Here is a 14659-nt window from a genome sequence, read left to right on the forward strand (position 1 = left end):
CCGTTTCGGATTGGAGGAAGGGCGCCGTGGGGTGGAGACTAGGGGAGTGCGTGCCTGCCGCCGTGACGCCCGAGAGCGGGCGGGGAGTAATTTGCTGCGTGATTGGACGGGTGGACGCCTGCCTCCGTTTCGGATTGGAGGAAGGGCGCCGTGGGGTGGAGACTAGGGGAGTGTGTGCCTGCCGTCGGGACGCCCGAGAGCGGGCGGGGAGTAAATTGCTGCGTGATTGGACGGGCGCACGGCTGCCTCCGTTTCGGATTGGAGGAAGGGCGCCGGGGGTGGAGACTAAGGGAGTGCGTGACGGTGACCGGTGGCGGCGCGCGAAGAACTAGCGGGCTATGGAGGAGGGTTCGGTGTCGGATGTGGAGCTTTGCGATCTGGCTTACAAGGGGCAGCTGCAGGAGTTGAAGGCCCGGATCCAGGCAGACAGGTCTCTGGTTGCCAGAACCGACCAGGTGAGCCTGCTGCACTTTGCGGTGAGAGGGTGAATCAGCAAGTGTGAGCGGTGCTGGCCGGGACCTGCGCGTGTGTTCGCCTGGGGAACCGCAATCTTAAGGCTACCAAGACTTTAAAAGTATCCCAAACTCTGGGGTCAACCTAAGAGAGGCTAAAAGGCTGCTGTCAGACTAGTAAATTGTGAGGTTTTGACATTTTCTGGATATTGTCGTATTTTTGACAGACGTAGGTGCAATTTTACTAAAAAGGGCCCCGTACTCAAAACTCCGGTGCTGTACGTGCCAGAAAAATAGCGCCTCAACAGTGCTGCAAAAGAACTCTCTGATGCTCAACACTAATAGTATGCAAATAAAGGCATGATTCAGAGTTGCCAAATAGCGAAAAATTTACAAGTCCAATTTGTGGCAAAAAAAACAGCCCAATAGTTTTGATACCAAAATCATCTTAATTATAACAGTTATAATAAAGTCACCATAGTCATTATAATCATCATCATCATCATATTATTATTATTATTAGTAGAAAAGGCCCGTTTCTGACACAAATGAAACGAGCGCTAGCAAGGTTTTCCTCGGAGTGTGTGTGAAAGTGTGTGAGAGAGAGTGAGAGTGGGTGCGAGTGTGTCTGTGAGAGAGTGTGTGCGAGTGCGTATGTGAGCCACAGTGAGTGTGAGAGAGTGTGTTTCACACAGATACAGTGTGTGTGAGAGAGAGACAGATAGTGTGAGAGAGTATGTGTGTGATGCACAGACTGTCTGTGAAAGCGAGAGTTTATGAGATCAAGAGAGTGTTTGAGAGTGACTGTGTGACAGAGAGTGACTGTGATACAGTGTGAGATATAAAGTGTGTGGTAGATAGTTTTTGAGAGTGAGAGAGAGACTGAGAGAGAGAGTGTGTGTGTGTGACAGAGATACCTCCCCCCCTCTCTGGACCCCCTCCCCTCAGGTCTCAGGACCCCCCCCCCCCCCCCGTGGTCTCAGGCCCCACCTTTGCTGCCCCGCCCCCCCCCGAGGTCGCAGCCACTCACCCCTCCACCCCCCCCAGGTGCCACCGCTCCTCCCCTCCACCCTCCCACCCCAAGGTCGCCGCAGCCACTGCTTCCCCCTCCACCCCCCCTCCCGAGGTCGCTGCCGCTCCCTCCCCCCCCTCCTTCCGCTGCTTCTGTCGAGCTGCAGCGGCCGGTACAAAAACAAAAAAAAAAACAAATTAAACCTGCAAAAATGCTTTTAAAAAGGAAGCGGGGCACCGCAGGCAGCCATCGGCGGTCAGCTCTGCGTCCGCTCCTCCTCTCACCTCGTACATCACTGCCTCTGGAGTAGAACCCCGGAGGAGCGCAGCGACGTGAGAGGTGAGAGAAGGAGCGGCTGCAGAGCTGACAGCCAATGCCTGATGGCTGCCTGCGGTGCTCCGCTTCCTTTTTAAAAGCATTTTTTTCAGGTTTAAGTTGCTTTTTTTGTTTTTGTACCGGCCGCTGCTGCTCAACAGGAGAAGCAGCAGTGGCCAGAAATGGCAGCTGACGTTGGACAGAGGGGGGGCGCGGCAGCGACCTCGGGGTGGAGGGTGGAGCAGTGGCTGCGGCGACCTCGGGGGAGGGGGGGGGCGTGGCGAAGGGCTGAAACTGCTCCTCCAACATTTCAATGTTACGAATGCAGCCAGAGACATTGGAACGTTGGGAGTGCAAGATGAACATTCAATGAAGCTGCTTGGGGCCGGGCCCACACTGCTGTTGCTTGGGCTCTCTGGATGACGTCATCTGAGGCTTCAGTCCCAGGCACAGCCAATCAGAATGGAGGCACGGGCCCAGGCAGCTTCATGGAACGTTCATGGTGCAAATTATTATATAGGATTATTATTAATAATAATAACATTTTCAAACTATCTTCATTTTTCTTTTTCGTAAAAAGTAGACTTTAAAATTAATTTGTGTAAGCACTTAGCAGTCCAAAACAAGTGAAGTCAGAAATAACACGGTTTATATCTAATTGTGCAACCAGCCTTAGGATTCACCTTTGGGTTTAAAAAGTAAAACCATGTGCGTTTAAAAACTGGATAAACAAAGTTTTCAAAGCAGATGCCCTTAATATGTAATACTTAGTAGCAATAATGAAATGGTGATGGGGTATTCACATAACAAGCAGCCTGAACCAACAGATTTCCCCCCCCCCCCCCCCCACAGAACATGAGAAGGAACCCCTTCCCTCTTTATGTAATAGCTCTATAAAATAGTAGTAATAAAAAAAGGCAAGTGCAGTTTTATAATATACCTTCATTCTACAAAACAAAAGGAGCAAATTCCCACATGCCATCTTTTTTCTTTTGATCTAGGCACAGGGAAAAAAAGATGTTAAATGCTCCCAGCTTTCAATCTAATTAATGTTTTCTTTTTAAATTGTACTTATAAATAGTAAGTCTGGTTGTTAAGCACCTGATTCTCATAACATGATGTCTGTTTTGGTGGCCCTTTACTAGGTGAAAACATTTCTGCACAAATACAGGGAGTCCCTATAACCAGCCCCTCCAAATGACACAATGAGAGAGAGGAGGGGGGCCAGGCATTTAAAGCGAGCTGGATCCCGCCTCCCTCGCCCTCCTGTTGGTCAAATTTGACCAATAGGATGTCAAGGGGACAAACCTACCAACCCGCGGGCCCCGGTGGTGAAAAACAACCAAAAAGCCACAACCCATAGCTTTTCAAATTTTCTCATGAAGGAATGCGGTTTTCCCACAGACATGGGAACTTTGGTTAGCATCAAGCATTAGGAAGTTAAGGGGGGGAGGGGGCAGGGAGCGCATGGCCAGGGGGAAGAGGCACCAGCACAGACATGTCGCTGGATCCAAGATCTTTACGTTTCTGATCAAACCAACCCATTCCCCTGCCTTCTCCAAACACGCCTTTAGAGTTTCTCTCTGTGTCCTGTTATTTCATGATTTCAGAAAAAGGTACGGAGAAACGTGATTATTGAGGCTATTAGCACTGGGGCTAGCGAAACACGGTAAGCAGGGTATGTATGGCAGGGAGGTGCCAACATTCAGGGGGGGGTACCAGAGACTGCCATGATTACCCTGCCCCCACTGCCACAGCAATGCCGCCATCCCCCTCCCATGTACTACTACCTTGCCGCCTGCCCTGGTGGTGTACTTGTCTCTGCGGGGGCAGGAAAGAATCCCACTCTTTCCTGCCTGCTGCTGTTACTCTGTCTCCAGCGCGCTCCGCTTTTCTGTGCCGCGGAGGGCTCCGCTGTATTTTAAAAATGGCTGCTGAGGCTTCCGGCGGTAGTCTCGGCAGCCATTTTGGGAAAACACTGCGGCGGCACCCACAGCACAGAAGAGAAAAGCGGAGAGCTTCGGAGACGGAGTAGCGGCAGCGGGCAGGAAAGAGTGGGATTTTTTCCTGCAGCCGCAGAGGCCACTACACCACCAAGGCGGGGCAGCAAGGTAGGACTCTAGTACACTGGAGGGGGATGGCGACATTACTGTGGGGGGGGTGGGGGCAGGTTTTGGCACAGTATAAGTCATCACAAGGACCAAATATAAGATAACCAATGGACTGCATTAGGGGCTTAAGGCCCATTTAGTTATGTTAAAACAAATGAGAGATCTGCATGAAAGAAAATATATTTTGTTCTTATTTTGACTTATGAAAACCACTTGTCCCTGAAACATTTTCAAAACAGAATAATCCATTTGTACAAAAGAGATGAGATGAAGATGTGATTCCATGTGCCCCAATGAAAGGAGAGTTTAATTTTACTTATCATCATCTTTATAACACCAGGCTTCCCAAGGCAGATTATTTATTTGTAACATTTGTATCCTACATTTTCCCACCCATTAGCAGGCTCAACAACAACAGTTAAGATGAACCCATCAGTAAACAGGATATCATCACTGAAATTTGGCCATATATTACTGTATTTATAGAACAATGTAGTTCTGTTTCCACCAACTGCAATAATTTTTTTAAGCAGTTTTTGTGATATTCAATTTTATTTCATGATATTTCTATCTACATATAGGAAGGTTTTCAAATAAATTAAAAAGGTGTCAAGTAAAAAAAAAACAAAAAAACTTTTGTTCTTCACCTTTTAAGGCACTGGACTGAAAAAGGGTGCGGGGAGGGAGAAGAGAGAGAGGAGATTCTGGGTGGGGGGAGGGGGGCTGCGCAGCGCCAGAGACCCAAGCACCGACCCTGATCAGCACAGAGGTTTCATTTATCAGATCCCCAAGCAAACCCTTGTTATTGTACTAGCAACTTTTTATCAACTCCGGCAGGAAAAATAAGCCCAAAATATTAACAATTTATCTGTCAATATCGATAGGCACCCTAACGCCAGCTCCGAGTCAGCGTAGGGTTTGCAGTGGTGAGGGTGCCCTTGTTCTGCACTCTCTTCTTCGAGCTTCGGAGGGAATAGGAAATGGCCTCATTTACATGATTTTGACTACACTAGCATGCCACTTGTGCTGATTGTAGGCAAGCTTGTTTTTTTATTTGTAGCATTTATAGCCCACATTTTCCCACCCATGGGCAGGCTCAAAGTGGCTTATATCAGTTTAAAAAGGCTTACATCAGTGCTAAGTGTTTCTCGTGGTAAGGGCCTTTGAACATTTTGCACTGGTAAATGCAGGCGCTAGTCTAGTGCTAAAGGCCTCTAGCACCCGCGTTTGCTTCTGAGCATCAGCTTCTTAATGCGCAGTTAGTGCATTCTAAGGCTACGCACAATGCATTAGAGCATTTTCTGTTATTTTGCCTGATTGTGCAGGTTAACCTTCAAGTTACTGATTTTTTTTTTTTTTAAGAAATACGTGGGAGCATTTAGCACCTCCTAAATAGGAGGCGGTAAGTGCTTCTGTGTTAATTCTTTGTAGGTTCCGTACGCTAACGGAAACATTAGCATATGATCTGCAATTAAAACAAAAGGCCCCCTAAAAATGCTACATTTAGAGGCTCATTTTCAAAGCACTTAGCCTCCCAAAGTTCCATAGAAACCTATGGAACTTAGCCTCCCAAAGTGCTTTGAAAATATGCCTCTTAGTCTGAGCTTACCACGCAGGAAAGTCTCATGTTAAGCCTTTAATCCCAGATTTACCGCAGTTTAGTAAAACAACCTCATAACATAGTATACCACGTTCAAGATGGTGATGTGATTGTATGTGAATTACAGCTACAAAGACTAACCAGCAGCTGCCGAGGTCTGCCACTGATTCATAGGTCAATCCCTTTGCTTTAATTTGTACACCATGTTATATTGATTTTTCTGTGTTCTAAAGGTAGGAAAAGACTTGTATAAAAGTGTGTATAAGTACATACACCAATAACATAAGAGTAGCCATACTGGATCAGACCAATGGTCCATCTAGCCCAGTATCCTGTTTTCCAAACAGTGGCCAAGCGCAGATCAGTCAATCACACAGTCCTGTACGTCGGTGACCTGACACGAGCCGTGTTTCGGCACACAGCGCCTACATCAGAGGTCACTTGGTGTCAACAGTACAATGTAAACACTACTAACATATCAGCTGAAGGCAAAAAATAGGAGCCTTGTCCAAATACTGTGTATAGATCCCAACGTGACGTAGCCTCTGTAATATATGTTCTTATGTTGTTGATTCACATTTCTTTGTTTGTTTCCCCTGCAGGATAACAGAACAGCATTGCACTGGGCCTGCTCGGCTGGACATACAGACATTGTTGATTATTTGCTACACTTGGGCGCTCCAGTGGATTCTAAAGATGATGTAAGATTTTTAGCCTTATATGCCATTGAACATGTATGAAGGACGTGCCTTTCTTTGAATTGTTTAAGTCAAACAGCAAGGGTAATAAAATTATCATGATGAATAATTTCTAGTAATTTAAAGGTTGTGTTGACAAACTCACATTAAGGAGAGTTGGGCGAGAACCTCTGCTTCCCTGCAAACAAGCTTAACTCAAAAATACTCAATATATTCCTTTTGTACAGACATAGAAGACTGATAATAGAGAGAAATGTAGAATAATAATTAGCGAAATTAGTTGAGTCCTCAGTGTAAAATTTCAAACTGAGATAAGAGATAGTGCTCTATTTAGGTATGCATTCGAGTGAAACAACATTCACATAACAGCTGAAGCTTCACACCATCATCGGACACAACTACTTGTGAACAAAAGTGCACCAAAATAAACAGCGCTTATACAGTGAAATCTATAGGAAATGTTCTCTCTCTCTCTCTCTCTCTCTCTCTCTCTCTCTCTCTCTGAAATCAAGTCAAAAAAATGAACAGATATATTGAATGCCAAGTCTCTAGTCAAATGGGTCGATAAGCGGGTTCTACAGAGCTCCGTTTCGGAAGTTTCTCCCTGCAAACAAGGGCACTTGCTTGGTGCTGTTGTTAACTGTTAAAGGAGAAAGTGACAAAAGAATAAATAGAAGAAACTACATACAAGAAAAGCAGGTTGCAAAAATGAATAAATGACTTAATTCTATTTCCTTGTCATTTTTCTGGACTAGTCCAGACCAAAGATTTATGTTTCCTTCCTCCCCCGCCCCCACCCCAGCAGAGAAATGTGAATATTTCGGTGATATCACTGATGGATGGAGTGGTGTAGCCTGAAACACTCAGCTAATTCTCTGCTTCACGGTGGACTGGTGTGGCAGGACTTCCTAGGTTATGAGGTCTAGTCTGTGGCCAGGACCCCTCGGGATCAGCCCATGAACCTTCCTTCATTGAGCTTGGAGTGACATTGGCCTTCGTAGCTCTGAGCTTAGCCTTCAGGCTTTCTTTAAGTGCTGAGGTCAACAGTGGCCCCCAGCTGCTTCTGCTAGTGGGGTAAGTGTATCTCCTTTTTCTTGGCTGTCTCCTCACCCCTACCTCAGGAGTTCTGTCTGCCAGTCCTTTGGAAAAAAAAATAGAGAGGCTGTTTTAAAGCAGCAGCTCCTTTAAAAAAAAAAAAAAGGGAACAAAGAAGAGAGAAACTTCACACAGCCAGGAGACAGGGTCAGGCAGTGTGGCGGAGCAGAGGTAGCCTGGGCAACCCAGCTGTAGAGGGAACCCTGGAAAGGGTGCGAACCAGGTCAATGCTGGCGGCACTCTGCATTTCATGGTTGGTACAGCTAGAGGTTTCTAATGGTGATCTTAGAGAGCCTCCAGAAGCACCCCATCCCCCTCATTCCAAAGTCCTTTCCCTTTACAGGGCCCTGAGATGGTCCTAGCAGAATGAGGAGCTCTGGATTTGAGGCCCAGGATACCAAAAAACTGAGTTATACTGTGTCTTCTGTAGCAGGACCCGGATAGGCCCCTGACATTTCCTAAGGAGGTCACCTTTTATCTGTTTGTTTCAAAGACCACCATCTGTTTTTTTTTTTAGGCTGCTTGTATCACCTCTCAAATTAGTACTCACCAACCACCCGCAATTTAGAGAGATAAAAGACTATGAGGGCCAGCGTATGAGAAAAGCAATTCTTTAATTTCTTACCAAGATAAAGTTACAATTACAAATGCTAGTTTCTCATGTGGAGAGGAGGGGACACAAACATGTGGTCTGCCTCTACCTCTCCAAAGTAATGCTCTGATTCAATTGTTCACATACTTCAGCACTTATCTTCCTGAGAGATCATTCTGTTCTCACCATATATTTTCGCTTCAGTTACTAAATCACACTCTTCTGTTTATACTAGTTTATTTCCCAAGGCCTGCTTTGCCTCCTAAGGGTATAAAATGCCTGAGTTTACACAGTCTCATGTTCTTTAATAAATTACAGACTTCTCAATCTCTGATAGATTCCAGAATGGCTTGTCAGCCTCTGCCTTTTTTTTTTTTTAACCTGTGCTGGGGTGCTAACCTGTGCTCATAATCCTAAACATCCCAGTTCAGGGAGGGGTGGTATCATGATAGTAAGGTAGAACAGCTCTTAAAGCAAACCATTGGTGCCTCCACGAGGCTATGTAGCCAAAGCAATTCTGCAATGGTTGCAGAGGTTTCCTGTATATCCTGAGGCTGGAAGGCTCAAGTTGGGCCTGATAACCTGTATAATCTGATCAGGATCTCTGCCAGCTCAGTTGCTGTGTTTTTGATGGCTTGGGGTTGGCTATGGTTGCGGAATTGATTGGTGGATGCCGTCTCTAAGACTTACCTCAATAAGTTCCTATTTAAGGGACGCTTGTTGTTTGGAGAAGACTTAGAAAAACTGGTCAAGGATTTGGAGGAATCCAGACCTCGGTATCTGTCCAAAGATAAAGCACAGTTGTCTAGATCTACCGTAGGTCACATTCCCAGCACTGAGGCTGCTGGTTCTTGAGCCGTAAGGCCTCCTCTTCAGCTGCCAGAGTGAGTTTTCAGAGGGGCAAGGAGGAACAGGGATGGTGGTACTTCCTTCTCTGCTGTCAAAGGCCCCCAGTGGGCCCTCTCTCGACGGGGTGAGGGGGGCGGTTGGCTCTGCCTGTTCCACTAGGCATGAGCCCTAATGACCTCGCACCGTTGGGTTTGGAGGTTGTACGGAGAGGTTACGCCCTGGAGTTGGTGCAGCCTATTTCAGATACCTTTATGGTGTGTCCCTGCAGTTTGGCTCTAAAAAGACACTGCAGCATGCACTCTTCTTGGAAGCAGTTGAGCCTGTGCTGCCTACCAAGCAAGGCACGAGTCACTATTCCATCTATTTCATCGTGCCCAGGAAGGGAGGGCTGTTTTGACCAGTTTTAGATCTCAAAGAGATGCATGCTTTACCTGGAGGTTCCCAATTTTTGTATAGAGACTTTACGCTCAGTGATAGCTTTGGTGTGTCTCAGGGATTTTCTCACCTTTCTGGATCTTTCAGAGGCATACTTCCATGTGCAGTCAGCGATCTGTGGTTAAGAACATAAGAATAGCAATACTGGGTCAGACCAATGGTCCATCTAGCTTAATATCCTGTTTCCAACAGTGGCCAATCCGGCTCACAAGTACCTGGCAGAAACCCAATTAGTAGCAACATTCGTGCTACCAATCTCAGGGCAAGCAGCGGTTTCCCCCATGTCCATCTCAATGTAACACACTATGAGCTTTTCCTCCAGGAACTTGTCCAAATCTTTTTTTTAAACCCAGATGTGCTAATCACCACATCCTCCAGAAGCTAGTTCCAGAGCTTAACTGTTTGAGTGAAAAATTATTTCCTCCTATTTGTTTTAAAGATATTTCCATGTAATTTCATCAAGTGACCCCTGGTCTTTGTACATTTTGAAAGTGTGAAAGATTGATTCACTACACCACTCGGGATTCTATAGACCTCAGTCATATCCCCCTTAGTTGTCTCTTTTCCAAGCTGAAGAGCCCTAACTTCTTTAGCCTGTCTTCATACAGAAGGAGTTTCATCCCCTTTATCATTTTAGTCGCTCTTCTTTCAATCTTTTCTAATTCTGCTATATCCTTTTTGAGAAACAGCAACCAGAATTAAATACAGTACTCAAGGTGAGGTCGCACCGTGGAGCAATACAGAGGCATTATAATAGTCTTGGTCTTATTTTGCATCCCTTTCCTAATAATTCCTAGCTTTTTTTGGCCGCTTCTGCACACTGAACAGAAGATTTCAGAGTATAGTCTCTAATAGATCTTCTTATTGAGTTCTGACTCCTAAGGTGGACCCTAGCATCAGGTAACCGTGCATCACTTTGCATTTGTCCACATGAAATTTCATCTGCCATTTGGATGCCCAGTCTTCCAATTTCCTAACGTCTTCCTGCAGTTTGTCACAATCCACATGCGTTTTGACAGCTTTGAATAGTTTTGTGTCATCTAATCACCTCACTCGTTGTTACAATTTCCAGATTATTTATAAATATGTTAAATAACACTGATCCCAGTACAGATCCCTGTGGCACTCCACTATTTACCCTCTTCCATTGAGAAAAATACCCCCTGTTTTTTGTACAATACCCAATTCCTAATACAGTGTTTTCGAAATCCAGTCCTGGAATACCCCTTGGCAGTCAGGTTTTCAGAATATCCACAATGAATATATATGAACTTCTTTTGCATGCACTGCCTCCATTATATCAGATCTCTTTCTTGCATATTCATCATGGATATCCTGAAAACCTGACTGGCAAGGGGTATTCCAGGACTGGACTTCGAAAACACTGGCCTAATCCACAGAAGGACATTGCCTCCTATCCCATGACTTTTTAATTTTCTCAGGAGTCTCTCATGAGGAACTTTGTTGAGAGCTTTCTGAAAATCTAGATACAGTACATCAACCAGCTCACCTTTATCCACATGTTCATTCACAACTTCAAAGAAATGGAGCAGATTGGTGAGGCAAGACTTCCCTTGGCAGAATCCATGCAGACTCTCCCATTAAACCATGTTTGTCTGCGTGTTCCAATGCTCTATCTTGCCCAGCATTAACACTGGGCTTACCTGTCTAATTTCCTGGATTACCCCTGGAACCCTTTTTAAAAATCAGCGTTACATTGGTCACCCTCCAAGCTTCGGGTACTATGGATGATTTTAATGACAGGTTACAGATCACTAACAGCAGATCATCAATTTCATGTTTGAGTTCTTTCAGTAACCTGGGGTGTATGCCATCTGGTGGAGGTGATTTCTCACTCTTTAACTTGTCAGTTTGGCTCAGTACGTCTTCCGGGTACTTGGCTGGTATTTTCAGTTCAGTGCTTTCCCCACTGGTTATAGCACCTCAGACCTTCTCCAAGGTCATGGTAAGGGTGGCAGCTTTCATCAGCAAGAAAGGTATTTGGGTACATCCTTATCTGGATGATTGGCTCATTCAAAGAAACTCGGAGACAGACTCATGGCTGGGAAGGGCGAGAGTGATCGAGTTATTGGAAAGCCTTTGTTGGGTAGTGAGTTGTTCAGGTACAGTAGGTATTTTCCTGTCTCTGTAGTGCTTAAATCTAAATTTGTACCTGAAGTAACGGAGGGTTAAGTGACTTTAGTGTTTCCACCAGCTTGTAATATGCAGGGATTCCATTTAGGTCTGATGTGTTTTGGTCTAGCCCAAACACTGACTGTGTGGTGCAATATCTCTGCACACCACATGTACACTGGAGAGTCTCTATGAAGACCAACAGATGCATCCAGTGTCAACTAATTTTGACTTTTTCTGTTTATGTAGCTAGTATATATAAGTGGGACATCCAAGCATTACTTTGACAGTCTGACAGAGTGGGAGGGTGGGGGTGGGTAGGAGGTATGCATGGGGACATCAAAGCGTTTCATTGATATTCTAACAGGATGGGTATGGATAGGTGAGAGGAGGGTGATAAACAGAGAAATACAATTTTATGTTTTATAATGGGCTAGAAAACCCAGATCCTGTCTGTTGGGTGTCAAAATATTCAATCATTTTGACACCCAACAGACAGGACTTAACAAGGATCTGGGTTTTCTAGCCCATTATAAACCATAAAATTATATTTCTCTGTATCACCCTCCTCTCACCTACCCACACCCATCCTGTTAGAATATCAATGAAATGCTTTGATGTCCCCATGCATACCTCCTACCCAACCCCACCCTCCCACCCTGTCAAAGTAATTCTTGGATGTCTCACTTATATATATACTATCTGCTACCACATTTGCTTATTTCCGATCTGACGAAGAAGGGCAACCTTCGAAAGCTAATCAAGAAATGTATTAAGTTATGTCCAATAAAAAAGGTATCATCTTATTTTCTTTCCAATGTTTTATTTTGTTTGATTTCTATTGATAACCTTAAGAGTGGACTAACACGGCTACCACACCTCTCTGTTTTTGTACAAAGATAAAAACGCAAAGCAAATACGAGTATAAAAAAAAGGAATTCATGCAAAATGGTAAACCTGGCAAGATGCAAGAAAAAGTACCTGCTGGATTCACAGCAGGCCAGAAGAGGACTTCTAAAGCAACATGATCTGCGGTATATTGATGTCTTTCTTGTGTTATACTTCCCAACAGGCCGATTGGACCCCTCTGCATATTGCTGCCTCCGCTGGCCGTGATGCCATTGTGAAAGCCCTCATCGGCAAAGGTGCCCAAGTGAATTCTGTCAATCAGAATGGCTGCACTCCGTTACATTACGCAGCCTCCAAAAACAGGCATGAGGTACGCTGCTAACCCTTGTAGTTTACTGCAGCATATGGCTTTGTGAGACCATGTAAACCTTCACCCCCCACCCCTGATTGTTTGCCCTTGTCTTTCCCAGATAGCGCTCCTGTTGTTAAGCAATGGAGCTAATCCAGATGCAACCGATCATTTGGAGGCAGCTCCATTACACAGGGCAGCAGCCAAAGGAAATCTAAGAATGATTCAGCTTTTGTTAAAGCACAAAGCTTCCACCAACATACAGGACACAGAGGGAAACACACCACTGTGAGTAGCTATATGACTTGTTTCTTTCTTTCTTTTTTTATTTACTGTCTGTCTCTTGATCTGTCTTGTTCATCTTCTCCTCCGTTCACATTGGCCTCCTAGCACAGGTCTGGCTCGGCTAATCTGAGGTTTACAGGACTGGGGTGGAACCCTTGAGACAGTGAAAATAAATGGAAGTCACCCAGAGTAATCTGCTGTCTGGTGCAGTGATGTCTGCATGCTATTGCATACCCTTGGTAGAGACTGTAGTTAGTAACAGGGGTGTAGCCAGCCTTCCGTGGGGGAGGGGTCCAGAGCCCGGGGGAGGGGGCACATTTTAGCCGCCCCCCCCCCCCTCCCGCCGCGAACCCGCCGCCGCTGCAGCCTACCTTTACTTTTGCTGGCGGGGGATCCCACTCCCCGCCAGCCGACGTCTTCTCAGTCGCTTTCTGCTCTTCAATTTGTTTGCTGACGTGCAGGACGTCAGACTCAGGGAACAGAACTGTTCTCTGAGTCTGACGTCCTGCACGTACAATTACGTGCAGGACGTCAGCAAACAAATTGAAGAGCAGGAAGGACTGAGAAGACGTCGGCTGGCGGGGAGTGGGATCCCCCGCCAGCAAAAGTAAAGGTAGGCGGGGGCGGGTTCGCCGGGACGGGGGTCCTGGGGTGAATCTGCGGGGGCCCCGGCCCCCTCAGGCCCCACGTAGCTACGCCACTGGTTAGTAACGATGTGCTTTCATGTCCCAGTCACTTAGCCTGCGATGAAGAGAGAATCGAAGAGGCGAAGGTGTTGGTGGAGCACGGTGCAAGTATATACGTCCAGAATAAAGAAGAGAAGACGCCACTGCAGGTTGCCAAAGGAGGGTTGGGGGCCTTATTGAAGAGGATGATGGAAGGCTAACAACCCCAGCAGCCCTGACTCTCTCGTGAAAAATGAGGATGTCTGTAGTTACGTTTTGCTTCTTATGGGACTGCTGCATCAGCTGCAAGATGCGCATTTGTTGTCATCTACCATTTTAAGCTTATGTGAAGACCTGGGACTTGAGTTTTCTGTATTGCTATGAAAATGTTCTTCTCGACTTGCTTTTGTCCAGTTAGAACAAAGGGTTGCCTAGAACCCACTTCATTGGTACTTGAGCATAGTGTGGCTCTTGGTATCCATTCCCTTCGAGCACAGGGTGGGCCTGCAAGGTCTTAATGATGTCCACATCCACCTGTAATATCTGCATTCTTATTATTTTTAATGAAAAAAGGCCTTTAACATGTTGGGATCAAAATGCATTTTTTTTTAAATATGTTTGTCTTATTCATGTCCCTCTGGTGAAAGCTTTTCTGGGAACACAAGTGCCATGATATATTCTGTGGCTGGGTTAGAGAACGCGTTCTGTTATGAGGTAACTTGAAGAAATACCAAGTGAAGTAACTTCAACCCGTAAGAGTTGTTTTAATCTCAGACCTTCATTATAAGACCTTTTGTAGTGCCTAGTTGTACTACCGTCTTTGTGGATAGAGATATTTTTGCTTTGCAGGTGTAGTGTAGGAAAGCCGAGGCAATCGCTATCCTTCCCCTTGCCTTCTCCCCAAGCAAGAAAATGTGGCATTAGAGGCAGAGCCTGGAATCCCGATCTATACTTTGGCTCACCTCTGGGGTAATGTGGACGAGGGGTAGCTGTAGACATTGGGTGTGACAACCTGTGTAATCAGTCAGTTAAGGAAAGGGAATGAGAGAAAAACACAAGAAAACAGATGAGTTAAAATACCCTGTCACAGCCTTAATACAAATTGATACGTACTTGTCAGTGAAGTAAATAAAAAAAACTTCAACTGAATTTCTGCAGTCTGATTATATATAGTTCCCAATAGCGGATTAAGAATGTCTAAAGTTTCACCCACACAGGT

General features: G+C 45.6%; 1 protein-coding gene across 1 annotated transcript; it reads left to right on the top strand.

Annotated features, from left to right (window-relative positions):
- Positions 1-216: 216 nt before the first annotated feature.
- Positions 217-14046, top strand: PSMD10 (proteasome 26S subunit, non-ATPase 10). The gene is made up of 5 exons (XM_030209220.1): positions 217-455; positions 6093-6191; positions 12365-12511; positions 12612-12778; positions 13508-14046. The coding sequence occupies exons 1-5, from the start codon at positions 339-341 to the stop codon at positions 13659-13661; spliced, it is 684 nt and encodes a 227-aa protein (XP_030065080.1). The 5' UTR covers positions 217-338; the 3' UTR covers positions 13662-14046.
- Positions 14047-14659: the final 613 nt, after the last annotated feature.

This window comes from Microcaecilia unicolor, chromosome 7, assembly GCF_901765095.1.
Source record: "Microcaecilia unicolor chromosome 7, aMicUni1.1, whole genome shotgun sequence".
NCBI classification, from domain to species: domain Eukaryota; kingdom Metazoa; phylum Chordata; class Amphibia; order Gymnophiona; family Siphonopidae; genus Microcaecilia; species Microcaecilia unicolor.

Bases quoted from the DNA above. Each gene is read 5' to 3' on its own strand.
- PSMD10 (XM_030209220.1), top strand. From the start codon at position 339: ATGGAGGAGGGTTCGGTGTCGGATGTGGAGCTTTGCGATCTGGCTTAC. The intron at 456-6,092 runs GTGAGCCTGCTG...TTTCCCCTGCAG, and splicing joins TGGTTGCCAGAACCGACCAG to GATAACAGAACAGCATTGCA. The intron at 12,512-12,611 runs GTACGCTGCTAA...TGTCTTTCCCAG, and splicing joins CCTCCAAAAACAGGCATGAG to ATAGCGCTCCTGTTGTTAAG.